This window comes from Nicotiana attenuata, chromosome 5 (genome assembly GCF_001879085.1).
Source record: "Nicotiana attenuata strain UT chromosome 5, NIATTr2, whole genome shotgun sequence".
Lineage (NCBI taxonomy): Eukaryota > Viridiplantae > Streptophyta > Magnoliopsida > Solanales > Solanaceae > Nicotiana > Nicotiana attenuata.
In genome coordinates this window covers 38,408,205-38,436,153 of record NC_031993.1, presented here as the reverse complement: position 1 = coordinate 38,436,153, position 27,949 = coordinate 38,408,205, and the positions used below count along the sequence as shown (strand labels likewise).

General features: G+C 40.1%; 1 protein-coding gene across 1 annotated transcript; it reads right to left on the bottom strand.

Annotated features, from left to right (window-relative positions):
• Nucleotides 6,560–8,948, bottom strand: LOC109225672 (nucleoside diphosphate kinase 1-like). Its single transcript, XM_019390420.1, has 4 exons — nucleotides 8,660–8,948; nucleotides 8,474–8,522; nucleotides 7,620–7,851; nucleotides 6,560–6,921 (listed from the first exon to the last, which is right to left on the bottom strand). Exons 1-4 carry the CDS (start codon nucleotides 8,708–8,710, stop codon nucleotides 6,807–6,809), a joined length of 447 nt encoding a protein of 148 aa, XP_019245965.1. The 5' UTR covers nucleotides 8,711–8,948; the 3' UTR covers nucleotides 6,560–6,806.

Sequence of the window (27,949 nt, the reverse complement as noted above, 5' to 3'; positions counted from 1 at the left end):
TGAGCTAATTTTGGCACACTTTTAATTAAAATATACTAACCCAATCCCTTTTCCCTCTAATGAATTAATTAAAATAAAAGTCAAATTTTTAAATCTCCAAACACACACAAAAATAATTATTCAAAGCTACAATGTAAAAGAAAAAACAAAAATTAGGCATTTACAAATTTCAGAGGATGCCCAAGAAAGAAGAAGAACACGTGAAGCTCCATTGATAGGATTCATTTGTATATAATGTATAATACTGTATAAATAGTATATAATAGTGTATAAACACAACTTATATACTATTATATACAAGGTTGATACATTATTTACAGGTATTTGGTGAATTTCTCGCATTTTCTTCTTCTTTTGATTCTTCTTCTTTTTATTCTTCTTCTTCTCATTCTTCTTATACACCTATATACATAGTGTATCAAGAATATTTTCACTCTGTGATTATACATCTTTATACACTTTTATACTACTATATACATAATGTAACTCTTTGTATAAAAGTGTATAATATTGTATAAAAGTGTATAAGTATCGCTGACGAAATTTTTGTACGATTTTCACTTGCAATTCTTGTATTAAACTAGTCTAAATCTCCAGCAAATAGCTTCAAACTTTGTATACAACCTACTTAGACTATTTCTAATAAGTTCAAACAATACCCACTCCAAATTTCTCACAAAATCATAATCGAAATATAACAAGATTAGCATTAAAGTAGATGAGATTTTAGGTTTCTCGCGTCTGTTTTTGCGTTTTGCAGTTGTGATAGGTATGTATAAATCTGAAGATATACAAAATAAAAAAAACAATTCAGAGAAGTATTGGTTATGGAAGAAGGCACGAATGAGTGTTGACTGAATGGGGAACTTATTTTTGTTTTCAGTTTTGTTTGCATATGATTCTTTTTCATTAATTAAATTAAATATTTGTGGGTGAAAAATGAGGAGAGAGCTACAATATGGGTAGGTAGGAATAAATGAGGTTGTTATAATTAGAGAGATTGAAAAAAGAAAAGATCTTATTGATATTTGGCTACATATTTGCAAACTTGTAACTGGGCTAAAATAGTGCAAGGTCAACTTATGGAGTGCATTATTATGTAATTTTGGGAAAATCGGAAAAATTACATCCCTTGTCACTTGGCCCAACAACCCATCAGAAAATGGCCCATGTTTGAAGCCCATACCCAATGTAGCCCAGGTTGTATATAACGTGAAAATTACTTTTCACCAGTTAGCCCCTTTTTTCTTCGTTCCCCTCTTTTTCTTCATTCCAGTTACATCCCTTGTCACTCTCCTTTTTTCTTCGTTCCAGTTAACCCACCCCTTATTTCTCTGTTCTCCTTTCTTCTTCATTCCCTTTTTTTCTTCATTCTTCTTCTTCTTCCCAAGTCAGCCTTTGCACCACAAAATTTCTCTACTATTGTTATTCTCCTTCAATTCTTTTTCGGATTCCAATAGTTAATTAAGGATTTGAAAAATAAAAGTCACCATTACAGGTAGTTCGAAGATTCGATTTCAGAAATTGAGTTTTTCGATTTGTTAGTTGTTTGGAATGGGTGTTGTCTGAATTGACTGGAATCATCAAGATGAGTTCAAAACGTAAATTTCAAGTGATTTGGAGTAAATTTAGGCTATATTTTAGTTAAATTTTGTCACACCCCTTTTCTACCCCCCAAAAGAAGATATGTTATGGATTGTTGTGGGTTAAAGAGTTTTGCCAATTAAAGTGACAATTTTGAAATAGGGATTATTTTATTGTTCAGAGTCGCCACTTGGAATTGATTTTTTGGGTGTTCCAAGTCACCTTTTATTTGAATCCCTATTCAAAGGAAGACTTGACTCTTTTATATCGGTCTGCGAAAATAAAGTTCGGGTAAGGAATTCTGTTGACCGGGGAGAAGGTGTAAGGCGTTCCCCTGGTCCCGTGGTTCTAGCACGGTCGCTTTATTGACTTAAAACTTGGCTTAAATTAATTTTGGATAAACTATGCTTTATTGAATTTCTATGTTTTACCTATCCGTTTTTATTTCTTGATTATTGGAATTATTAAAAAAAAATAATTTGGATAATATTACGTTGTCATAACCACGCTATGTAAGCGCATGCGTGATCCAATAACAACATTAATTAACCTATGATAATTGCGCGCAAGCGAATCCGAAATCATAACAATTCATAATTTGTAGTACTTTTTTAGAAATTACTACATTTGAGAAAATTAATTCTTGAAGATTATTAAAAGGAAGGTTAGCTATCGCGCCACGCAAGCGAATCCGCAATTTTAACCAAGGATTGATTAAACAAAACATTAACTAAAACTAATGGATATGGCATAGATTGTTGAATTAATTTTTTAAATGTTAAACATCACGCTACGCAAGCGATTCCGTGAAGTTAAAACATGCCTATTAATTGCCTACCATTTAAATTAATTATAAAAAAGAAGACTAAGTTATCTCGTAAAAGAAAATTTCTTGATCTTTATCGAGGTTAGTTGACTAAACAAATATTTATATATATATAAAGTTGGGCCGACGTATCAATTAAAAAAAAAGGGTAGCCTTAGATTTGGCTATTACAAGGTGCTGAGTTAGTTTAATGATTCATTAGAGAATGGGAAGCTAGTGGACTAGAATATTATTGGCCCATCTGGCATTACTAAAAATATGGGCTAGCTGAATTATTATTAAAAAATGGGCCAAGAAATGAATTTCATGTGGCCCAATGCTATATAGAAGAAAAGGGGTAATTTTGTTGTTTAAAGGTAAATGAGCCAGCTTTTATTTGATTCAATAAGGCCCAGAGTTGATACAATCTTAGCTGTTTACTTAGTTTGCATTCATGACCACTAACTACATAGTCACAATTGTATAAACGCCCACTTTACAAAAATAGCCACTTTTGCAAATCCAGCAAAATGGCCAGGTTCACAAAGATATTATTACGGCATTCCTAGAAGCATATATTGGCAGTGAAATTTCAGCAACTAAAACGAAATCATGTTATGTGTTATACACCTAAAGTCATTCATGGCATACTTAACATTGTTACTCGGATATAATAGCTTGAAAACATGCTTAAAAATCCATAAACGACTTACATATCACAATAAAAAAAACTTACAACTCGATATTCAAGTATTATAAAGGACTATATTCACGTTATTACATGCGTGATACATAACAATAACATCCAAGTTCTTTTGTTGTCAAACTATCATCACATCAAACACATTTAAATTGTGCAGCAGGTTCAAGTTGTTCCCATTGCTGAAAAGATATACATTACGAGTCTTAAAGGATTACCTGGATAGCAAAAGAATAAACAGTAAGTGAGGTGGGCAGGAACAATGGCAGAAATAACAGAAAAAAACAGCAACAACCAGCAGTGAATCCGTATTAAAACAGCCCAGAAATCTCACTAACAGTAGTGATTCTTTAGGAGAAGGAACTCAAGAATCAAACTCTAAGACTCTTATATGTTTTTGAAAGATTTTGCACTCTAAGACTAAACCAAAAACTCATGATTTTCAGCTTACTCTTCATGTGTTCAACTACTGAAGTTTTTTATGTTTAAGCAATTCTAAAAAATGTATGGAAGTGTGATGGAGTCCCCCCTTTAAATGAGGAAAGGGCAGCCCTTAAATAGGCAGAGAAAAGCCAACTTTTTTGATAAATTTTGGTTCACCAAAAATCTGTCCAAAAAAGGACTGACTTTGTGTGCTAAAGGCTGTCCAAAAGGTGAAAAGACAGCCTGAAATCTGCTATAGCAGGAGCCAAAGAGTCATTTCAGCCACCCTACTAAAAAGCAAGCTACTAGTATCCTATTTTATGATAAAATTATCTAAACTTCAGATTTTAACAACATCAATATCACCCTATTGATTCAAACTAAACCAAGTATTAAAACATGTAATTAAACTTCAACACATGTACTATGAACTAACATGAGCAAACAAAAATTAACTATTAAAGCCCAACAGAACACACGCTATCGCTGAAGCGATTTAACAAACCAACTAGACAACCATAATCAGAAATGGATTAAATAAAGAAACAAGACAGAAACTAATTCTAACTAAAACCCAAAAAAAAAAATAGAAAATTAATAACGGGGCAGAGGATTACGATTTTACCATATACTCGAGCATCCGCGAAATGACGATAGGCAGTGGTACGACTTCGAGCAAGCTTCTATTGTTGATATTCTTGAAACCAAAAACTCCGGCGAATCCGAGTCCGGTTTCAATGATATCAACGGCACAAACTTGCTCGAGGCCGGTTTGAGAAGAGAAACGAGAGGCAGTGGTGGTTGAGGGGCGGCAGTGACGGCGGCGGACCGGCAGTAGCAGCGGCGGATCGGCAGTGGGGGTAGTCGCCGGTGGTGGTGAGGTTTTTTGAGGTTTTGAGTTGGAGATATGGAACGAGGGGGAGAAGAAGAGGCCGGTGGTGTAAAATTTTCGGAGTTTGGGTGGTGGGCGGCGGCTAGGGTTTCGGTTAAGCTTAGATCTACGGAGATTGAGAAGGGTTATGGGGTTTTGGGGTTCGGATTCATGGAGAGGAGGTTGAGTGGAAGAAGTGGTGAAATTTTGGGGTGGATTGGAGGTTGGCCGCCGCCGGTGGGCGATTTCCGGCGGTGGCGCTGGGCGGCGAAGAGATGAGAGGGTGAGGAGAGAGGAAGAAGAAAAGAGAATAGGAAAAAATGGGGGCCAAATTTCTGATCTTGAGACCTTATATACATGGAGTGGAGAGTGAAATAGAACCCTTAGATCAAAGTGGTATGAACGGATGAGATTTAATCTCACCTCACTTATCAAAACAACGTAGTTTCAAGATAAAACTACGTCGTTTTGAGCTCTTTCTTGGCCAACCACCTAATGGACCGGGTATGGCCGAATTGGGCTCAAATTTTGGGCCAATTTTGGCACAATTTTAATTAAAATATGCTAACCCAATCCCTTTTCCCTCTAATGAATTAATTAAAATAAAAGTCAAATTTTAAAATCTCCAAACATACACAAAAATAATTATTCAAAGCTACAATGTAAAAGAAAAAACAAGAATTAGGCATTTACAAATTTCAGAGGATGCCCAAGGAAGAAGAAGAACACGTGAAGCACCATTGATAGGATTCATTTGTATAATAATGTATAATACTGTATAAATAGTATATAATAGTGTATAAACACAACTTATATACTATTATATACAAGGTTGATACATTATTTACAGGTATTTGGTGAATTTCTCGCATTTTCTTCTTCTTTTTCTTCTTCTTCTTCTTCTTATTCTTCTTATTCTTCTTATACACCTATATACATAGTGTATCAAGAATATTTTCACTCTGTGATTATACATCTTTGTATACTTTTATACTACTATATACATAATGTACCTCTTTGTATAAAAATGTATAATATTGTATAAAAGTGTATAAGTATCGCTGACGAAATTTTTGTACGATTTTCACTTGCAATTCTTGTATAAAACTAGTCTAAATCTCCAGCAAATAGCTTCAAAGTTTGTATACAACCTACTTAGACTATTTCTAATCAGTTCAAACAATACCCACTCCAAATTTCTCACAAAATCATAATCGAAATTTAACAAGATTAACATTAAAGTAGATGAGATTTTAGGTTTCTCGCGTCTGTTTTTGCGTTTTGCAGTTGTGATAGGTATATATAAACCTGAAGATATACAAAATAAAAAAAAATAATTCAGAGAAGTATTGGTTTTGGAAGAAGGCACGAATGAGTGTTGACTGAATGGGGAACTTATTTTTGTTTTCAGTTTTGTTTGCATATGATTCTTTTCATTAATTAAATTAAATATTTGTGGGTGAAAAATGAGGAGAGAGCTACAATATGGGTAGGTAGGAATAAATGAGGTTGTTATAATTAGAAAGATTGAAAAAAGAAAAGATCTTATTAATATTTGGCTACATATTTGCAAACTTGTAACTGGGCTAAAATAGTGCAAGGTCAACTTATGGAGTGCATTATTATGTAATTTTGGGAAAATCAGAAATACACGATTTAAAGAAATTTTTATAATGTCAAATCTAAAATTTGAACATATGATCTAAAGCAAATGCAAGTGATCAAGGTGCATTATTTTTTATTTATTGCTTAAAAAGAAAGGAATATTCCCTTCCCCATATAGTGCCATATACTAGCTGACAAAAAGTATGTTTTTGGAATTTAATAACATAAATATTTTTACACTATCAATATATTTTAATGTTGTTATAACAAGTAATTTTTTCTTACTTTTTAGGTTATAACTAATCTTACTTTCTATTGACGTTTACCTATAATTATCCAATCAAATGCTGACATAAAATTAACTGCAGGGAGCCAGGGAGTATATAACGCCCTGAATACTCGAATCTTAACACTTATAGCCTCTTGCAAAAATGTAGGGTAAGACTGCAAATAATAGACCATTGTGGTCCAGCCCTTCCCCAGATCCCATGCATAGCGGAACCTTAGTGCATCGGGCTGCCTTTTTAATAGTGAAGTTGACATATGGCAAAGCTCAATTGTAAAATACAGCTTCAAGTGAAATGACTAAATATCACTACAGTAATTCTGCTCATATCATATCTCTGTTTTGTTGAAACAGCAAATGGAAACAAGTCTGAAACAACAATATTTCTACTCAAACATCAGGCAAAATTTCTTAAGTTGCAGTTTGGAAAGATATATAGAGATAGACGGGTTGTTGATACACATAGGTGACGCTATGAGATACACTTTGTGTGCATATCGACAGGCTATTGATAGTCAACTCGTAAAATCTTTTACTCATAGATCCAAGAGTGAAGGCTGCTCTGCCACTCCGCGACACCTTCAGGAAACCAAAGAGCAATTTCCTTCTTAGCGCTCTCAACAGAATCACTTCCATGGATAACGTTCCTGCAATTAAGAAAGGTTCTCATACTTACAGCTACCGCACTAATTTGATAGTCCAAAGATAACAGTTTACTCCGTCATCTCCAACAACATAAATACATAAGATTGGGATTGAATAGGATCAACTTTCCAACAACAACAACAATAACAATAACAACAAATACAATGGAATCCCAAAAATGGGGTCTCGGGGGTAGTACGTACGCAGCCTTACCCCTACCAATTGTGCAAGTAGAGAGGCTGTTTCCTGTAGACCCTCAGCTCCAAACAAGCATGCAAATCACAACAGTATAGAGAAGAAATGCAATAGTGTAAAAGTTAGGAAAGCAGTAACAAGTAAGTAGAACAACTAAAACACAAGCAACATCAGGTAGTAATAGAATTTTAAGAATATGGAAATACTAGAATAACGCTACTACTGGTGGAAGGAAATGAAAGACGCGCAAGTGCCGGCTAACCTTCTACCGTAATCCTCGCCCTCCAACCCTGCCTATCAAGGGCCATGTCGTCGGTATGCATCATCGCTAGGATAAGAGCTTGAAATACTGAATATACATTACATGATTGAGCATAGCAATCAAAAACGAGTTTTTACTTGGTGCTGGTGTATTGGAACACAAAATAGTCCTAACTATTGCACCATTGGCTAGAGAGAAATGCGAACAACAGAAAACACTAAACTGGGAAATTAAATGTTTTACCTCCCAATGTCAATAGCATAATCACCACGGATGGTGCCAGCAGCAGATTCCAATGGATTTGTTGCGCCAATTATCTTCCTACCGGTAGTAACTACACTCTTACCCGCCCAGACCATCGCAACAACGGGGCCAGAAACAATGTATTCAACAAGACCATTGAAGAATGGCTTTGCAGACAAGTCCGCATAGTGCTTTTCAGCAAAAGCGCGATCCACAGTAATCAGCTTCAAGCCTAGATCCAAACAAAGTAACCAACACGACAAGTTTAGTTCTAGCAAATTAAACATAGTAAACCAAATAAAAATAAAATGCAAGAAGTATGCAATCGTCTAATAAAGTTGTCGCATAAATATTAAAAAATTACAACAAGGGCGTACTAAATTATGACTGGTAATATCTTTTTGTTCAGGGAACAACACTTAGGTAAGCTGACCACAATTTGCTCGTCTATTGTATCAGTAACGGAGCCACGAATTCTACCAAGGGATTCAAAGGGATGCAAGAATGCCATGCCTAGGACTGAACCTATGACCTAAATCAATTTTTGAACCACCTTTGCCACCGTAGTAGAAGCTTCGTTTATGATAAGGGCATTCAAAAATTGATATATATGTTCAAAAGATCTTTTCTTTTACCTTATTTCAATAGTGTAATTTTTGACGAAGGGGATTCAATTGAAACCCCTTCATTGTATCACCAATTCGTCAATAACGAAGAAAAGACAACAAAGCAAGCACAATGGATCGTTGTTTCGACTAAATTTTACATTAAAGCCCTTATTGTTAAATCGATCTACCAAAATAACCATCTACTAATCACAATTTGGGGAATGCGAAGCCAGTGAGAAAATTTACCTTTCAAAGAGAAACCTTTTTTCTCGAATCTTCCAATAATCTCGCCAACCTGAAACATAAAATCAAAACATTGATCCAAAATTAGTCAATTAAAGCATAGATCAACTAACAAAAAAAAAGAGAATTACTTACATCTAATCTAATAGGAATAAAAACAAAATTAAACGAAATCGAAATGAAGCAAACCAGGCCACGTTGGACACCATCAGGCTTGATCATGATGAAGGTCTGCTCCATTTTTCCGGTTATTTTGATGTTCCTGAATTATGCACTCAAAAAACTGAGTAGTGAGAGTGGAAGAAGCTATTGTTGTGGCTATTTATGCAAAGTACAAACATAAATTTGGACCTTTTCGTAACAAATTAAAAAAAAAAAGTCCTAATTGATCCAAAGTGATACTGCTTTTGAGAAATGCTACGTGCGAGTATTCCGTGGGTTTGTTAAGTTAGCCAACGATGGGATTCTACGTTATGACTTATGTATGGTTTCTATTCCCTCCGAGCTTAATGACAAAACTTGTTGAGATCTTCCTAATAAAAAAGTATTTTTTGTAAGATTTAAAAAAACATGTTCGGTTTTGACCATCACTTATATAAAACGGAAAAGGCCAGATATGCTCTTCAACTATGCAAAATTAAGCAGATATGCCCGTCGTTTATAGGTGGGCTCATTCATACCTTTATCGTCCAATAGTTGGTCCAAATATGCCCTTAGGTAACTAAATCCCCCAATTAAATTAATTAGCTGATTATTAGTACTAGATTGTGACACGTGCGCAATCTTAAGGCTCAGTGCGGTTAGTACTAAGTAAGTAGAGGAGCTTTAGGATCACGACACGTGTCGCAATCTGGTGCTAATTAGTTTAATAATTTGCAAATTAAGTTAATTGGTAAATTTAGTTAACTTAAGGGCATATATGAACCAACTATTGGATGGTAAGGACATGGATGAGTGCACCTATTAACGACGGCTCCTCCCACTGCTTGGGAGCTTACGGTTTCATGTTCTATTTCACTCCCCGATAGGGTTCTATAGGACGTGGTCAGCGAGAATTAATTATCGGGGACAGACAGACCGGTAAAACAACAGTAGCCACAGATACGATCCTTATAAAGATCGTATTGATTCTTATCAAAGAAAGACAGGATTAACACTTTTAATTGAAGATCACAAGATTCAAAATCTTCTTTACATTCGTAAACTTTGTGCTTAATCAAATTGAGACACATAGAAAATTAAATGGACGGATCGTAACATTAGCAAATTGGTAGGTGTCTTGATTAATTTTTTTGAGTACTAATGATTAAAATAACGTCTAAGTATTAGTTCAAATAAGTAATATGACGTTTATAATAACGTCTAAGTATTAGTTCAAATAAGTAATATGATGTTTATAATCTAGATATTTGTAAATAAATTGACCTCTACATTATAAACATTATATTACTTATTTGAACTAATACTTAGACGTTATTTTAATCATGAATACTCAAAAAATTTAATCAAGACACCTACCAATTTGCTAATGTTACGATCCGTCCATTTAATTTTCTATGTGTCTCTATTTGATTAAGCACAAAGTTTACGAATGTAAAGAAGATTTTGAATCTTGTGATCTTCAATTAAAGGTGTTTATAATATAACAAAGGTATCCTTTGAATATTGTGATCTTAAACATACTATGTAATTGAAAATTAGCTATACAATTTATGGTTTCTTCGTGATCGTAGCAATCACTTCAACAAGGTGTATAATGCACTGTCATTCAAAGGCGGACCTATGATGTACAAAGAGGGTTCAACGGAACCCGTAAATGTCACGACCCGAAAATTCCACCTTCGGGACCGTGATGGCGCCTAACATTTCACTTGCTAGGCAAGCCAATGTTAGAATAATATTAGCCATTTTTAACAGTTTTAATTCAATTAATAACAAAGAAATAAATGCTGAAATAAAATCTGAAACAAAGTGAATAATTCATAATAATAGTGATGTCTAAATACCATCCCAGAACTGGTGTCACAAGTGCACGAGCTACTAGAATAATACAAATAAAGGTCCGAATGAAAAATATAGCTGTCTGAAAGAAAATACACAGCTAAGATAATATAGAAGGGGACTTTCAGAACTGCGAACCCCATGCAACTATACCTCAAGTCTCCTCTGAATAGCAGAATCCGAGCAAGTCTACTTGCGCCGCTAGGACCAACTTCGGTATATGCACAAGAAGTGCAGAGTGTAGTATGAGTACAACCAAACCATATACTCAGTAAGTGCCGAGCCTAACCTCGACGAAGTAGTGACGAGGCTAAGGCATGTCACTTACATTAACCTGTACGCAATAATAATAATAATAACAACAATAATAGGAAGACATGAATAGAAATAAAACAGGTAGCACATCTCAATAATCGAAACCAACCCGGCAGTCAAAACAGATTATTACTTCAATAATTTTCACTGCGGCGTGCAACCAGATCCCACAATATAAACTTTTATTTAATTTCGTTGCTGTCACGATCCAAAAACTAACCCTGTTGTGATGGCGCCTAACGTGGTACTAGGAAAGCTGACACATTACAAAAACAATTCGATATTTTCATTTCAAAGACAATTCTAAAGCTATTTAATATAAAATCTTCATAAAGGAGTTCAAATCAAAACAGAAGCGCGGAAAAGAAAAGCTCGACATCGGGGTGTCACTAGTCACGAGCATCTACTATAATTTTTATAACAATATCGAGACTAACATAGTCTGAAAAATAACTAAAAACAACTAATTGAAGATAAGAGAGAGAAGAGCAGGGCTGCAATTGCCAGGCAGCTACCTTGCTATCTCCGAGAAAATCTGCAACTAGAATAGTCAACAGCCGCTACCGTGTCCAGATACGCCTGGATCTGCACACAAGGTGCAGGGAGTAACGTGAGTACGCCAACTCAGTAAGTAACAACAGTAAATAAAGGCTGAGAAGTAGTGACGAGCAGTAATGCAAGTAAAGTTCATATCACAGAAACTCAGTAAAATACGATACGCTTTTAAAACCATAGTTTGAATCAAATCAGCTTGTTTAAATCCAGTTCCAATAAATCGTTTAAAATATTTTTCAACAGTTTCCAAACAAAGGCTCAATACAAAAGTGAGCAAAAATGGTGAAATCATAAACAACCCCTCGGGCAAACATCACTCATATACAGCCCCTCGGGCAAATCTCACCATCACTCGTATACATCCCCTCGGGGAAAGCTCACCATCACTCATGCCTACCAGTCACTCAACACTCGGCACTCGCACTCAATAGGTACTTGCGCTCACTGGGGGTGTGCGGATTCCGGAGGGGCTCCTTCAGCCCAAGCGCTATAACAAGTCAATCATGGCATAAATCAATCTGGCCCTCGCCCTCACTCAGTCATGAATCAGTAAAATATGCTGCGGCGTGTAGCCCGATCCCATAAATATCCTTACAAATCAGGCCCTCGGCCTCACTCAGTCATAACCTCTCCAGCCTCTCGGGCTCTCAGAAAACAAGGTATTCTGCCCAAACAAACATTTATATGATGCATCAAAATGGAGTAATAGAGACTGAGTTATGCAGTAAATACGTATAAACATGGCTGAGTATAGATTTCCAATCGAGAACAATGAGAGGATAGCAATAAAAGACCTCTAAGGGTCCAAACAACACTAGCATAAGGCCTCAACATGACATCCAACCCGATTTACAGAAATTCTCTTTAAGACACGTAAGAAGCATGTAGTTTCAACAAAATATTCAACTTTACAGTAGATACGGGACGTATCAAGTCACAATCCCCAACGGTGCACGCCCACACGCCCGTCACCTAGCATGTGTGCCACCTCAAAATAGTCACATGACATAAAATCCGGAGTTTCATACCCTCAGGACTAGATTTACAATCGTTACTTACCTCAAACAGATCAAATCTCTATTCCGCGATGCTCTTGCCCCTCGATTCATCCTCCAAATGCTCCGAATCTATTCACAAATCACAACCAGTACAATACCATCAATATATGCTAAAGGAATGAATTCCACAAGAAAAACTACTAAATTATACAAAGAACCCGAAATTGGTTAAAACCCGGCCCCGAGCCCACGTCTCGAAATCCGACAATAATTACAGAACTTGAAAGCCCGTTCACTCACGAGTCCATACATACAAAATTTATCAAAATCCGACTCCATTTGGCCCCTCAAATCCTCAAATCAAACTCTCCAAAATCCCAAACCCTAACCCCTCATTTTCATCCCTAATTTTTACTAATTAATTGATAAAACAATGGGAAAACACCATAGATAGGAGTACTAGAGCTCAAGCAACTTACCTCACTGAAAACCCCTTGAATCTCCCTTCAAAATCACTCCAAAAGCTCCAAAAACCAACTTGAAAATGGTAGAAATGAACCAAAATTAGTTAAGTGTGTTATTTATACTTTCTGCCCAGCGATACCGCATCTGCGGTCCAATTGTCGCTTCTGCGATGCCGCACTTGCGAAAAGACCATCGCAGGTGCGGAACTTCACTTAAAATTCGGACCTCGCTCCTGTGCCTCGAGACCGCATCTGCGCTCACGCAGGTGCGGATATCCTCACGCTTCTGCGGTACAGCCTCGCACCTACGCCCTCTCTTCCGCTTCTGCGACCATCGCAGGTGTGACTAACCCCTCGCACCTGCAGACTCTACCAACTCTTTTTCCTATCGCTCCTACGATCAAATTCCCGCTTCTGAGGCTCGCACCTGCGGCTCCCTCTCCGCAGCTGCGGTTATGACAACTAAGTTCCAAACTTCAGCCATTCTCCAAACTTCAAAGTTGATCCGTTAACCACCCAGAACTCACCCGAGGCTCTCGGGACCTCAACCAAACATACCAACACATTCTATAACATCATTCAAACTTAGTTGAGCCTTCGAATCACTCAAAACAACATTAAAACACCAAATTACACTCGGATTCAAGCCTAAGAACTCCTAAACTTCCAAATTCCGCAAACGATGCTGAAACCTATCAAATCACGTCCGAATGACCTCCAATTTTGCACACACGTCACAAATGACACCAAGAACCTACTCCAACTTCCGGAGTTCCATTCCGACCCCGATATCAAAATTTCCACTGCCGACCAAAATCGCCAAAATTCTAACTTTCGCCAATTCAAGCCTAATTCTACCACGTGCCACCAAATCACATTCCGAACGCGTTCCCTATTTAAAAATCACTTAACGGAGCTAACGGAACCTTCAAAATTCAAATCCGAGATCGTTTACACATAAGTCATCATCCGATAAACTTTCCCAACTTAAGCCTTCATAAAAGAGACTAAGTGTCTCAAATCCTCTTTGAAACCACTCCAGACCCGAACCAACTGACCCGACATATCATAATATAGATGAAGGACACGAAAAGAAGCAGAAAAGGGGAAAATGGGGCTGTAACTCATGAAACGACCGGCCGGGTCGTTACATCCTCCCCCTCTTAAAAAAAACGTTCGTCCTCGAACGGGTCTAGAAACATACCTGGAGCCTCAAATAGGTGTGGGTATCTGCTCTGCATCTCCCGCTCGGTCTCCCAAGTAGCCTCCTCCACGGGATGACCTCTCCACTGCACTTTCACTGAAGCTATATCCTTTGATCTCAACTTTCGGACCTGCCGCTCTAAAATAGCCATTGGCTCCACATCATAAGTCAAATCACCATCTAACTGAACCGTGGTGAAAGCCAAGACATGAGAAGGATCGACGATATACTTCTAGAGCATAGAAACATGAAATACTGGATACACACCTAAAAATCTAGGTGGCAAAGCAAGCTCATAGGCCACCTCCTCAATCCTCCGAAGCACCTCAAACGGCCCAATAAATGAGGGCTCGACTTGCCCTTCTTTCCAAACCTCATAACACCCTTCATGGATGAAACCTTCAGCAAAACCTTCTCGCCAACCATATATGACACATCACAGACCTTCCTATTAGCATAACTCTTTTGTCTTGACTGAGCTGTGCGAAGCCGCTCCTGAATCACCTTCACTTTGTCTAATGCATCCTAAACCAAGTCTATACCCAAAAGCCTAGCCGCACTCGGCTCAAACCAACCCACTAGAGATTTACACCGCCTCCCACATAAAGCCGCATACGGAGCCATCTGAATACTTGACTGATAACTGTTGTTGTAAGCAAACTCTGCGAGTGGCAGAAACTGGTCCCATGAACCCCCAAAATCAATGACACAAGCGCGTAACATGTTCTCCATTATCTGAATAGTACGCTCGGACTGCCCGTTCATCTGAGGGTGAAATGCTGTGCTCAACTCAACCTGAGTGCCCAACTCTCGCTGCACGGCTCTCCAAAACTGCGACGTGAACTGTGTGCCTCTATCTAAAATGATAGAAACTGTCACTCCATGAGGGCGAACAATCTCTCTGATATAAATCTGAGCCAGCCGATCTGAAGAATAAGTAGTACACACAGGAATGAAGTGCGCAGACTTGGTCAGCCGATCCATAATCATCTAAATAGCATCGAACTTCCTCAAAGTCCGTGGGAGCCCAACAACAAAATCCATGGTGATCCGCTCCCACTTCCACTCTGGAATCTCCATCTGCTGAAGCAGCACCCGGTCTCTGATGCTCATATTCACATGTTGATAATTGAGACACCGAGCTACAAACCCAACTATATCTTTCTTCATTCTCTTCCACCAATAGTGCTGCCTCAAAACCTGATACATCTTCGCGGCACCCGGATGGATGGAATACCGCGAACTATGGGCCTTTTCTAGAATCAACTTCCGAAGCCCATCTACATTGGGTACACATATCCGACCTTGCATCCTCAATACCTCGTCATCACCAATAGTCACATCTTTGGCATCATCATGCAGAACCTTGTCCTTGAGTACAAGCAAATGAGGGTCATCATACTGGCGCTCTCTGATACGATCAAACAACGAAGACCGAGAAACTGATAAGTGGGGATTTAACCTATTATTTGCTCTCTTTTACTTGCATTTTTGGCTTAAAATGCGTGAAGATATTCCCGGAAACTAATGTAATATGCTTGCTTGCAGGAACTGATCAAAATGATCCCAAAGAGGCATAATCAGCTCACAAAGGAGTCAAATCTGGAACAAAAACCAAGGCTGGGCCAGAAGACCTGAACCGCGGACCGCGCAAATATTGTGCGGCCGCGGAAGCCACAACGCGGTCGCGATCACAAATACGCGGTCCGCGAAGTGAAGAATCAGAGAGTGCACTTTAAGGCCAATTATTGAGCGAGGTCCGCGCCAGAAATGTGCGGCCGCGAAAGTCTCACCGAGGCCGCGGTTGGAAGTATGCGGACCGTGGTGGATGAGATTCAGAGAAGTAATATTTCAAGCAAAAATAATGAGTGCGGTCCGCGGTGGAAATACGCGGTCGCGAAAATCCACTACGCGGCTGCGATGGAAAATATGTGGCCCGCGAAACAAATCTCAGCCTAGATCCAGAGGATGAAAACACGGACCGTGGTCAGTATTCTGCGGTCGAGAAAGCAAGAATGCGGCCGCGGTAAGAATTACGTGGCCGCGAAACCTTCGTAGGGGCATTTTTGTTCGGAAATTTTAGCTTAGTATAAATAGATCTTTTTCACATTTTAGGTTAAGTTTTGTTTTTGCTGAGCACGTGAGATGACTAGATATTCTATTTTAGGCAATTTCGTATTAGATTCATCTTTTAACATTAGCTTTTCATATTTTAATCTAGTATTTTGGATTTTATCTTTATTTCATCTTTTATTTCTGCTATTTCCATGAGTAGCTAAACCCATAGCTAGGGTTGTGACCCAACCCTAGTGTGAGTATTTGATGGGTCTTGAATTTTAGGGCTTGAATGTGTATGGGTTAATAGTATTTAGCCTAGTTCTTGCTTAAACTATGGAATTAGTGGTTGCAAACATTGATTCATGCCTTATTGACTTAGTCTCTACTTGAGAAAGAGGGACTAAGTCTAGGAAAACTAGGCTAACAAGGAATTGGGGTGAACTCAATAAATTGATAGCCCCAACTAAAGGGTTAAACCTAGAGATAGTAATACCCGACTTGAGGTAACATCACTTGTATTGCATGAATACCCATTTGGACTTGAGAAAGCCAAATTGGGCAAAATCACTCAAACTACCGAGAGGTATAGAGTGAGTACCCGGGTGTGGTAGTTATACTACGACCCCAATTAATCACATGATTGCCCTAGATTCTTGCTACCTATTAGATAACCACCTAGGTGGAAGTCACTACCCTAGTCCTTTTAAACCTTTGAAAATCAACATCAAAAATATTGTACTTAGTTTTAAATATTGCATGCTATAGAATAGAAATAGAAGTAGAATACAAACCAACCATGTGTGGAAGTGTAATTAAGAGCAAAACCCACATCTAGACTCGGATATAAATCTAACTCCAAAAAATTAACTCCCTGTGGATTCGATCCCGACCTTGTTGGGTAAAACTGCATCGACCATCCTCACTACTCAATAGTAGTGCAGGCTTGGACACGATCAATTTTTGGCGCCGTTTCCGGGGAGTTAGACGGTTTTAGCTATATATCTGAGTGTTTGTGTGTTTTGTTCTTCTTTCCTTCTATTTTTCTAATTTGTTTATGAATTGCTTTTAGGTACCAAATGGCTCTTAATAATTAAGCTATCGGAAATTTGCCATTAGGGGAGGAGGTAGATGATGATCACGTGGATGAGATTCAACCCGAACCTCAAGCACAAAGGAGAGGCTGACCGCCTCATGATAATATTTCAAACCCTCCCCCAGCTCCTCCAAGGGCAGCACACCGGGTGTTCCCCAACGAAGGCTATGCAAGTGCAATAGTCCCGCCCCGGATTAGGATGGTCAACTTTCAAATAACCAATGTCATGCTTACACTCTTGGAACAAAGGGGTTTCTTCACCGGAGCTCCACACCAAAACGCCTACAAGTATCTCAAAGGTTTTGTTGATACGTGTTGGGGGAGCAAGCAAACTAATGTCTCCGAGGACGCATTGAGATTGAGGCTTTTCCCATTTACTCTAAAGGGGAAGGCGTTGGATTGGCTAGAAAGGTTACCCAACCATTCCATCACCACTTGGGATGAGTTGGCCGAGAAGTTCATCGCAAAATTCTTTTCTCCGGGACATATGGCGACACTAAGAGACGAGATCCTTGCTTTTAAACAAGAGCTAAATGAACCGCTTCATGAGATTTGGGAAAGGTATCAGACGATGGTTAAAGAATGTCCGAATAATGACATGACTGAAACCATGATCCAATAAACATTCTATCGTGGAATCAACACTACCAACCAATGTGTAGTTAACCAACTCGCTGGGGGAAACTTCATGAATACGCCATATGCTGAAGCATGTGAAATACTTGATGAGATGGCAGATACTTCTTCGGCGTGGCAAAGTCGAGCTAATATGCCACAAGGTTATCCTAATGTCATTCACCTACACAAGGAGCTCCATGACCACGGCCAAGCAATAGCCGGGTTGACTACTACCATGAACCAATTTGCCAAAGCTCAGTTGCAACAAGTTCAAGGGCCAAAACAAGTGAATGCCATGGAAGGGGTGAATATGATGGTCAACATGAGGAGTCAACGAGGTCAACAAGTTCAAGGCAATCCAGATCAATTTGAGCAAAGTGGTAGTGGTTACAATCAAGATGATGTATATGATGACCAAAGTGAAGAGGTTCAATATGTGAATAATTACCAAGGTCAGGCAATGCTCTGAATCAACAACAATGGAGATCATAAGGAAATTTGGGAAATCAATGTCAACAAGGAAATTGGAATAGTGGCAACAACAACAACCAAAATAATTGGGGGAACAAAAATCAAAATTGGGGTAACCAAGGAAACCAAGGAAATTGGGGTGGCAACAATAATAGTAATTGGGGAGGCAATAACAATCAAGGGGGTTGGAACAACAACAATCAAGGGAATCGGGGTCGGGCTTTCATAGGCCCCCGATGTATCAACAACCAAACAACCCGCCTCCATTTCCGTCACAAGGTCCTAGCTCGTCTAACAATGAGATGGGACGGATTGAATCGATGTTTGAGCAAATGATGAAGAAAAATGCCGACTCCGATGCCCAATTGGCATCCCACAATACTTCTATCTGAAACTTGGAAGTCCAACTTGGACAGATTTCTCAAGCTTTGAATACTCGCCCTAAGGGGGATTTACCAAGTGACACGGTGGTGAACCCGAAGGGTGGGAACAATACGGGCCACGCTATGGCGGTGATTACAAGAAGTGGTAGAGGTGGAGTTGCTAGTACCTCTAATCTAAGAAAGGTTGTGAGTGATGATGTGTTGGTGCAATATGATGATGGGCCAAGCAATGATGTGCAAGTGAGTGAGGAGAATGTGAATGATGAAGTGAGGATAGACATTGATGACAACATGGAGGAGACACAAAATGATGTGAACCCGTCTAGGGAACACGTGATAGACATACCGGAAATGATAGTGCCCAAAGCCAAAGATCCTTTGCCACGACCTCCTCCACCATATCCTCAAAGGCTCGCAAAAGAAAAAAAATGAGAACCAATTCAAGAAATTTATTGATATGATGAAAAGTTTGTCCAAAAATTTTCCTTTGGTTGAAGCTCTAGAACAAATGCAGGGATATGCCAAGTTCATGAACGACTTGGTAACAAAGAAGAGATCAATGAACTGTGAAACGATCAAAATGAAGTTATTGGGGAAAAATCAATATACTTCTAATGTCGAATCAAGATCAACTAGGACAGAAATAAATCATTGGGTCGAACTCTTCTTTGGTGTCAAGGTAATAGCTATGAATAGTCATCGACTTACGGGAAAGAGTAGAAGAATGGGACCTATTATAGGACATACAATGCATTACAGATAGTTAATTAATCAGTTTTAAAAAGAGGGATGGATTTCGACCTTGCGATATAAAAGAGAAAAAAGGATTTATCCCCCTATTCAACTACCCATCCATGAGCATTTGGCGAGCAGTATAAGTCCTTCTCCGGCCTGCGAAAAGCAGCAAACTCTAGAAGCTAGGGTTTTTTCACCTTTTGACCCGAACACTATTCCGTTCTCAACGGAAAACCACCTTAGAGTCAGCTTACGAGGGGTATGAATTTTACCTACCAGCATTCGTCGACTTCCGTGGTAGGATTTATCACGTGGGGGTATTACATTTCCACGGCTCATAACAATGTACCAAAAAGAAGAATGCAAGAAGTTCATATTCTCCAGATTTGACTATAAACCAGGTAGTGAGGATGAAAAAAAGGATAAGCTACCTCGTTCGTGCTCCCGTCTTTCCCGCTGCCATCTTCGGTAGATGCGCCCCTTTGGAAGCAGTTCCCCTGGTAATTCTGAAGCCAGTCAACTGAGTTGTTTAGGTTCTGGAATTCCATCTCTAGTTGGGGGTTTCGATTCGAAAAAATGTGGTGCGGAAAGAGAGAGGGAGAGGAACTTAGCAGTTGGCAAAAAAAAAGCTTTGAGTGTAGCCATGGATTCTTTTATAAGACATCAAGAAATTTCACAAGAAATCTCTCAAGTCGAAGAGGAGAAGCTCCAATCGGAGTAAAGGCTGGGATGACACATCAAGTGAGTGCTATTGTGCACTCCATGGCTCCAAAGTTAGAAGACCCCGGTGCCTTTACAATTCCATGCACTATTGGTAGTGCTGATTTTGCCAAAGCTTTGTATGATTTGGGGGCAAGCATTAACTTGATGCCATATTCTCTGTTCAAGACATTGGGGATTGGAAACTAAGGCCCATATCTATGAGGTTTCAAATGGTGGACAGAACAATGAAGAAGCTATTGGGTATAATTGATGATATGCTAGTTCGGGTCGACAAGTTTATACTTCCTGCGGATTTTGTGATACTTGACTGTGAGATTGACTATGAGGTGCCGATAATATTGGGGAGACCTTTCCTATCCATAGGGAAGGCCTTAGTTGATATGGAAGCAGGGGAGCTCACCTTCCGGGTGGGCGATAAAAAAGTTGTGTTCCATGTTTGCAAGTCAATGAGGCAGCCTAATAGCAACAAAGTGTGCTCGTTTGTGGATCTTGTGACCGAGGTAATTGTTGAAGACCCAAGTGCTGTGATTAATGTGGAAGACCCTTTGGAGGTTGTGTTGTTGAATCATGATGTGAATGAGGATGAAGGCTTGGTAGAATATGTTAATGCTTTGCAAGGAATGGTTTCATATACATATGAGCCCCGGAAACTTTCCTTGGATCTTGAGAACCGGAAGACTCCACCAACAAAGCTCTCAATCGAGGAGCCTCCCATATTGGAGTTGAAGCCTTTGCCTTCACACCTCAGGTATAAATTCTTAGGCCCTTGTTCCACTTTACCTGTTATTCTTTCCTCGTGCTTAACTAACGTGCAGGTAGATGCTACCCTTGCGGTGCTCCAAAGGAGGAAGAAGGCAATAGGTTGGACATTGGCAGATATTCGAGGTATAAGCCCCACCTTTTGCATGCACAAAATCATATTGGCGGAGGACGCCAAACCCTCCATGGAACATCAAAGAAGGTTGAATGAGGCCATGCAAGAGGTTGTCAAGAAAGAGGTCATCAAGTGGTTGGATGCTGGGGTTGTCTACCCCATTTCTGATAGTTCATGGACTTCACCGGTACAATGTGTCCCAAAGAAGGGGGGCATGACTGTGATTACAAATGACAACAATGAGTTGATCCCAATAAGAACTGTCACCGGTTGGAGGGTATGCATGGACTATAGAAAGCTCAACAAAGTGACTCGGAAAGACCATTTTCCGCTTTTATTTATTGATCAAATGTTAGATAGGTTAGCCGGACGTGCTTATTATTGCTTCTTGGATGGGTATTCCGGGTATAACCAGATTCTTATTGCACCTGAAGGCCAAGAGAAGACCACCTTCACTTGTCCGTATGGCACATTTGCATTCTCAAGGATGCCATTTGGTCTATGTAATGCACCGGCCACTTTTCAGTGGTGTATGATGGAAATATTCACGGATATGGTGGAGGACTTCCTCGAAGTTTTCATGGATGATTTCTCTGTTGTGGGGGATTCTTTTGATGAGTGTTTGGTTAGTCTTGATAAAGTCTTGGCACGTTGTGAAGAGACTAACTTGGTGCTTGATTAGGAGAAGTGTCATTTTATGGTTGAGGGGGGAATTGTCCTCGGCCATAAGATCTCCAAGAATGGTATTGAAGTGGATAAAGCAAAAATTGAAGTGATATCAAAACTCCCTCCTCCTACTTCCGTCAAAGGAGTGAGGAGCTTTCTAGGGCATGCGGGGTTTTACCGTCGGTTCATCAAAGATTTCTCAAAGGTGGTGAACCCCTTGTGCAAGTTGTTGGAAAAAGACGCAAAATTTGTGTTCAATGATGATTGCATGTGAAAGATTTTGAGCTACTCAAGTATAGGTTGACTACCACTCCCATCATTATTGTACCAAATTGGAGCTTACCATTTGAGCTCATGTGTGATGCTAGCGATGTGGCGGTAGGAGCGATATTGGGGCAAAGAATCAACAAGATATTCCATCCGGTTTACTATGCTAGTAAGACCATGAACGACCCCCAAGTCGACTATACGGTGACCGATAAAGAACTCTTAGCCATTATCTTTGCTATGGAAAAGTTCCGCCCGTACCTCATGGGTACCAAAGTGATTGTTCACACCGATCACGCGACGCTTTGCTATTGATGAGTAAGAAGGACTCAAAGTCTAGATTGATGAGGTGGGTACTTCTTCTACAAGAGTTTGATCTTGAAATCATAGACCGAAAAGGGAGTGAGAATCAAGTGGCGGACCACTTGTCCCGTTTGGAAGACGAGGGGAGGCCCCATGATGGCTTTGAGATCAATGATTCATTTTCGGATGAACAACTCCTTTCCATGTCTTTGACCGGGATGCCTTGGTTTGCCGATGTGGCTAACTATCTTGTGAGCGGAATTGTCTCGAATGAGTTCTCTTCAAACCAAAGGAAGAAGCTCAAACATGACTACTTGGATTATTATTGGGACGAGCCATATCTTTTCAGAATTTGCACGGATGGTGTTATCCAAAGATGTGTTCCAGAAGAAGAGCAAGTGTGTATTCTTGAAGCTTGTCATTCTTCGCCCTATGGTGGTCACCATGGTTGGGCGAGAACTACTACAAAGGTCCTAAGCTGTGGTTTCTATTGGCCTACCTTGTACAAAGATGCTAGCAAACATGTTAGGCGGTGTGATGATTGCCGAAGAGCCGGTGGGATTTCCAAAAAGAATGAGATGCCTCTCACCACCATCCTTGAGATTGATATTTTTGATGTATGGGGCATCGACTTTATGGGTCCATTTGTGAGTTCATGTGGGAACACCTATATTCTTGTTGCTGTGGATTACGTTTTCAAATGGGTTGAAGCTGTGGCTTTGCCCAACAATGAAGCACATAGTGTGGTGGCTTTCCTGAAGAAAAACATATTCACAAGGTTCGGCACCTCAAGGGCCATTATCAGTGATGGGGGTTCTCACTTTTGTAACAAAGCCTTTGACACTTTACTCTCCAAGTATGGTGTTACTCACAAGGTGTCAACTCCCTATCACCCCCAGGCAAGTGGACAGGTTGAGGTCTTGATCACTGCCAACTCCACACTACTACAAAGTAGGAAGAGAGGGTCGCAATAGCTTTTATCCGATTTGTGGGTCGGGATCGAATACACAGAGAGCTAGGATTGGAGTTGAGTATCTATCTAGTTTAGGATCGCGTGTGTGTTCTTAATTGATCTTCTCATAATTTTTGGGGTTTTCTTTATATTCTACTATTATCTACTACTAATTGGAAATGCAACTAGATTAAGCTAAGAGTAAATTGCTACAAGTTGTATCTAGTAGTTTAAAGAGGCACTAGGGTAGTGACCTTTACCTAGGTGGCTAATTGACGGGTAATTGCACCTAAGGCTCGATTGACATGATTGGGGAAATATGTTATAACCGTTACTCAATAATACCCACTCTACACCTCTCGGTAGAAAGAGTGGTTTTGCCCAATTGACTCTCTCGAGACCAATTGGGTATGCATATATGCCCGAGCAACTAGGGTTCAAGTTGGGTAATTACTCTCTCGAGGTTTAACCCTTTAATTGGGACTATCAAATCTCTTGAGTCCATCCCAATTCCTTGTTGGGTCAATTTTGGAGACTTAGGCTCTCTTTCTCAAGAAGAGCCAAGTCAACTTAGCAGAAACTAGTGTTTGCAACCACTAATTCATAAATTAAACCATAAAATTGACCAAATAACAAACACACATAATCAGTCTAACCTTAAATCACAACACCCATCAATTACTCACACTAGGGTTAAGCCACAACCCTAGCTAATGGGTTTAGCTACTCATGCTTGAACAAGAAAATAGAGAAATAGATGAAGAAGAAGACATATTAATTAAACACTAAAATAAAATACAAGAATCTATCGTTTAAACTAAGCTAAGATGCCAAAAATGGAAACAGATGGTGTTCTCACGAGCGCAGCTGCTAAAATAAAATAACTGATTGCCCTAAAAATGGGAAAAAGGTTCTATTTATACTAGGCTGGTAAAACTAGACAAAAATGCCCCTGCGGGGTCAGTGCGGGCCGCACAAAATGGACCGCGGCCGCACTAGGCTCTTGGACTTGCAATCTTGGCTTTCTGAACTCAGGCTCCGTGGACCGCGCAGAATGGACCGCGGCCTCAGAGGTCTCCAATGCCGTCCGCACAAATATGACCGCGGACCGCGCAGCTTGAACCATGGCAATTTTCACCTCTCTGAACTTCTCTTCCGCGGACTGCACATAATGGTAGTGCGACCGCGGAGCCTTCACCACGGACCACACATAATGGAGTGCGTCCGCGTTGCTTGAAGCCTAGATTTCTGACTCTCTGAATCTCTCTAGTGCGGATCGCACAAAGAGTAGTGCGGCCGCACTAGGCCTGTTCTCCTGAGTTTTGCCTTGTTTTATGTAATTGAGCAGGTTTCACTCATTTTGAGCCGATCTTTGACATTTTGTCACCTTGTCGATCAAACTTGCAATCAAGCACAACTTATGAGCCTTTTGGGACTATTTTGTAACAATTTATAATCAAAGCGTAAGCAAGAAGGAGCATAAAACACGTCAAAATCCCTAGTTATCAACTCCCCCAAACTTAAGCTTTTGCTTGTCCTCAAGCAAACAAAATAAGACCCACCCCTTAAGGGAAAATCCAAGAATTTTCAGCTATCCTAATGTAACATCAACAAGCATCAATTAGGACTAACAATTGCCCTCAATACGAATGCATCATTAACAACATTTAACCTTTGAAAAACCATGGATCAATTGTGACACGAGCATCAAGAGTTGACTCAACACATCAACGAACTCTTTCAATTACTTTAGTCATTGTGGATCCCAAACTCACACATCCTCAACTCTCCCTAAGCAAACCTCACCTTTTTAGAGTATTGACACACAAATCGAGGTTAATGGGAATTCACTCATCTCTCTCAAGAAAAGGTCACAAGTCCGGCTATAGGTACCATATGCTTGCCCCTTATGTAAGTATCCACTAATGTAAGCTTCATTCAACTCAAGATCATATAGGGCTTTTGTGGAGTCATTGTGAAGGCTTTTGGTTCAGGGTAGGAAATGTTTTGGTCGAAGTGGGTTCCATCTTCCCTTAAGCACTTCTTTTGATTCATTTGGCACAATTCACTTGACTCTTTGAGTCATTTCACCTCTTTCCAAGGGATTAGAGAGACACATTGTCACTCTTTCTTATGCATTTCAAACCTTTTCTCCTTTTTCAACTTTCCACACCTTTCTTTCTATTTCACTGCTTTTCTTGAATCCTTTTTTATTCTTTTTCACATTGAACTTTCTTTTTGTCTTTTTTCTTTTCTTTCTTTTTCATTGCCTTTCCTTTTCTTCACTTTTGTGCCTTTTTACCACTTTGATGCAATCCTCGTCTCTCCCCCTAAACTTATACTTTTGCCATGTGCTCAAAGAAAGATCGGTGTGCCAAGAGAGGGTATCTTTTAGAACGGGTATAGGATTGTAACATGGTTCCTGAAAGAAAAAGGTCTAAGGCTCAAAAGGGTTAACTAGGGATCATATCATTGGTAGGCTATGGAATTTGTTCAACTATCATTTGGATCAAGGAGAGCCTATAATCACTTCCAAAGTCAAATTTCACTTAAGATTTCGCCTCAACAAACATTCAGGGCAAGTTCTAGACCAATGGCTCAGGACGTGGACTCGCAATTCGATTTCTCACCACACAAGCTAGGGGATTGCTAAAGACATCTAGTCGGGGGCCCACAACGACCTTAGATACGATTTGAGCACATAATGGTCCCGAAAAACCACTTGATGATTATCGGTCAACACAAGAGTCTCAAGGCCACGACTTTCACTATCCTAAACACAACAATTTGTTTTTGACCATAAGATCAAAGGCAAATGTGCTAGGCCCAAGTGAAGCTTTGCTTGAGGTACCTTAACTACAAAATACTAAAAACAAAAAGAAAAACGGACTCAAACCCTTAAGAAGGTTGTCACGCCATCTATCATGGGAAGAGCCACCCGGTTCACACAAAACTCCACCTTTGGAAAGAACCGTGGCATTAAGAAAACCAAAGGCTTATTAAAACGTCCAAAACAAAACAAAAGGCTACGAGCCTATATGAGAAGCTACAACGAATTTTTTTTGCGAAAATAGAAAATAGAATAAATATGTACAATAGGGGCTTTGAATATACAACGGGGAATGAATATATACAATGATGTAACTTTATATACAGACCAAAGGAAAGATAAAAAGTGCGATAAAAGTAGCTAAATGTAAAATTATATACAGACCAAATGAAAAGCAAGAAAGTATAAAATGAACCAGTATATATACAGTCATCCAACAAAAATATAGGGTGCACCCCCTCAAATAAAAGCTGGCATTGTCCCCAATGCCAACTAAACAAAATAAGCACCAAAAATAATCAAGAAAGGATATGAAGACTCCCTAAGCCTTGTCCGTCTGCATAGGATCATGAGTGGTCCCTGGGTCCTCTGTGTGCTCGGGAACCTCAGACTGGTTCCCGGTATCCTGCTGCTCAGCTGCTAGGACGTGGGACTGGATCTGGACCGGCTGTGGATCTGGTACATCCTGTGGCTGACTGGAGGAAGCCTCAGGTGGGTCCGCCAACTGGACGATGGCATCATCTGCACTAGGGATCTTCCTCTTCTTCTTTGGAGGCCTCTGTGTCTGCTCTGGATCTGTGGCTGCTACTGGAACTGCTGCTGGAGCTGGGTCCTCAAACAATAAGTCTAAAGGCAGCTGGTCTGCCTTCAGTCTCCCTCAGCTCCTTCACGGACTCCCTGGAGGCCCATGTCTTGCGCAGCTTCTTGTGCTCCTTGGCAAGCTCTTTTAGAGCCTTGCCATGTGAATCCACTGCCTTTGCCAAATCAGCCTGTGTATTGAGAATCTTCTCCTGGTTTTCTAGTATCTTCTTCAATGCATCCTCAATGGATTGTGGGACCTGTACTGGCTGAGGAGCTGACTGAGCTGCAATGGTGGAGGTCAAGGTAGACAACTTTGATGAAGCAGTATACATCCAGTTGTTCAGGCTCTGAAGCGTCTGGCTCAGCCGGTGGGCAGTGATAGGATGGGCCCGGGAAGATGGAATCTTCGAGCCAGCTGAGGTAGAAGGACCAGGAAGCAAGTCAGCAGTAGTGGAAGGTCCGGAAGGCATGTCAGCAACTGTGGAGGCAGGCTCAGTGGAGGCCTCTACCACAACTGGCTCTTCAGACTGGCCAGTTGGGGCAGAAGCGGGGGTCTTGTAGTTCTTATCCTTGGGGTTGTCTGGCCCCTTCAAACTATACCATGAGAACAGGGCTACTGGTTTGGCTTTGACATCATAGGCCTTCTTTTCCACCTCCAAGTCCCGGAAATACATAGAGAGGGTGTTGGGGTAAGGGTAGTTCCGGTCATGCTTCGTACCCACTAATGAGATAATGCGGGACATCACATTCCCCACATTAATGGGGTATCCCGCCATGATCGATGCAACCAACACAGCCCGGTGTAGAGGAAGAGTTTGGTCATGTGTAGTAGGGTCCAACCGCTGCAAACAAAGGTCTCCCAGCCCCTAGCCTCAAAGTTCAGGGTCCTCCTCAATATTTTTACCCCCGCAGTCAACCACTCAGGAACGGTACCTAGGATTGCTGGGTACTGAGCTAACCATGGACGGACCCCCTCGCCCATCTCCAACTTTGCCAGATATAGAGTCTCGTCCTCTTCATTGAAGCCCAAATAATCATTCAGAGACTTCCTGTCGAACAACACCTTTTTGTCTCGAACCTTGGTCACTTTGGAACCCTTGACGATGTAGGCTACATTACAATAAAATTCCTTGACCATGTGTTCATTGGCATCTATACACTTCTCCAT

Bases quoted from the DNA above. Each gene is read 5' to 3' on its own strand.
- LOC109225672 (XM_019390420.1), bottom strand. From the start codon at position 8,710: ATGGAGCAGACCTTCATCATGATCAAGCCTGATGGTGTCCAACGTGGC. The intron at 8,523-8,659 runs GTTTGCTTCATT...TTTATGTTTCAG, and splicing joins ATGGTGTCCAACGTGGCCTG to GTTGGCGAGATTATTGGAAG. The intron at 7,852-8,473 runs GTAAATTTTCTC...GTTTGGATCTAG, and splicing joins AAAAGGTTTCTCTTTGAAAG to GCTTGAAGCTGATTACTGTG.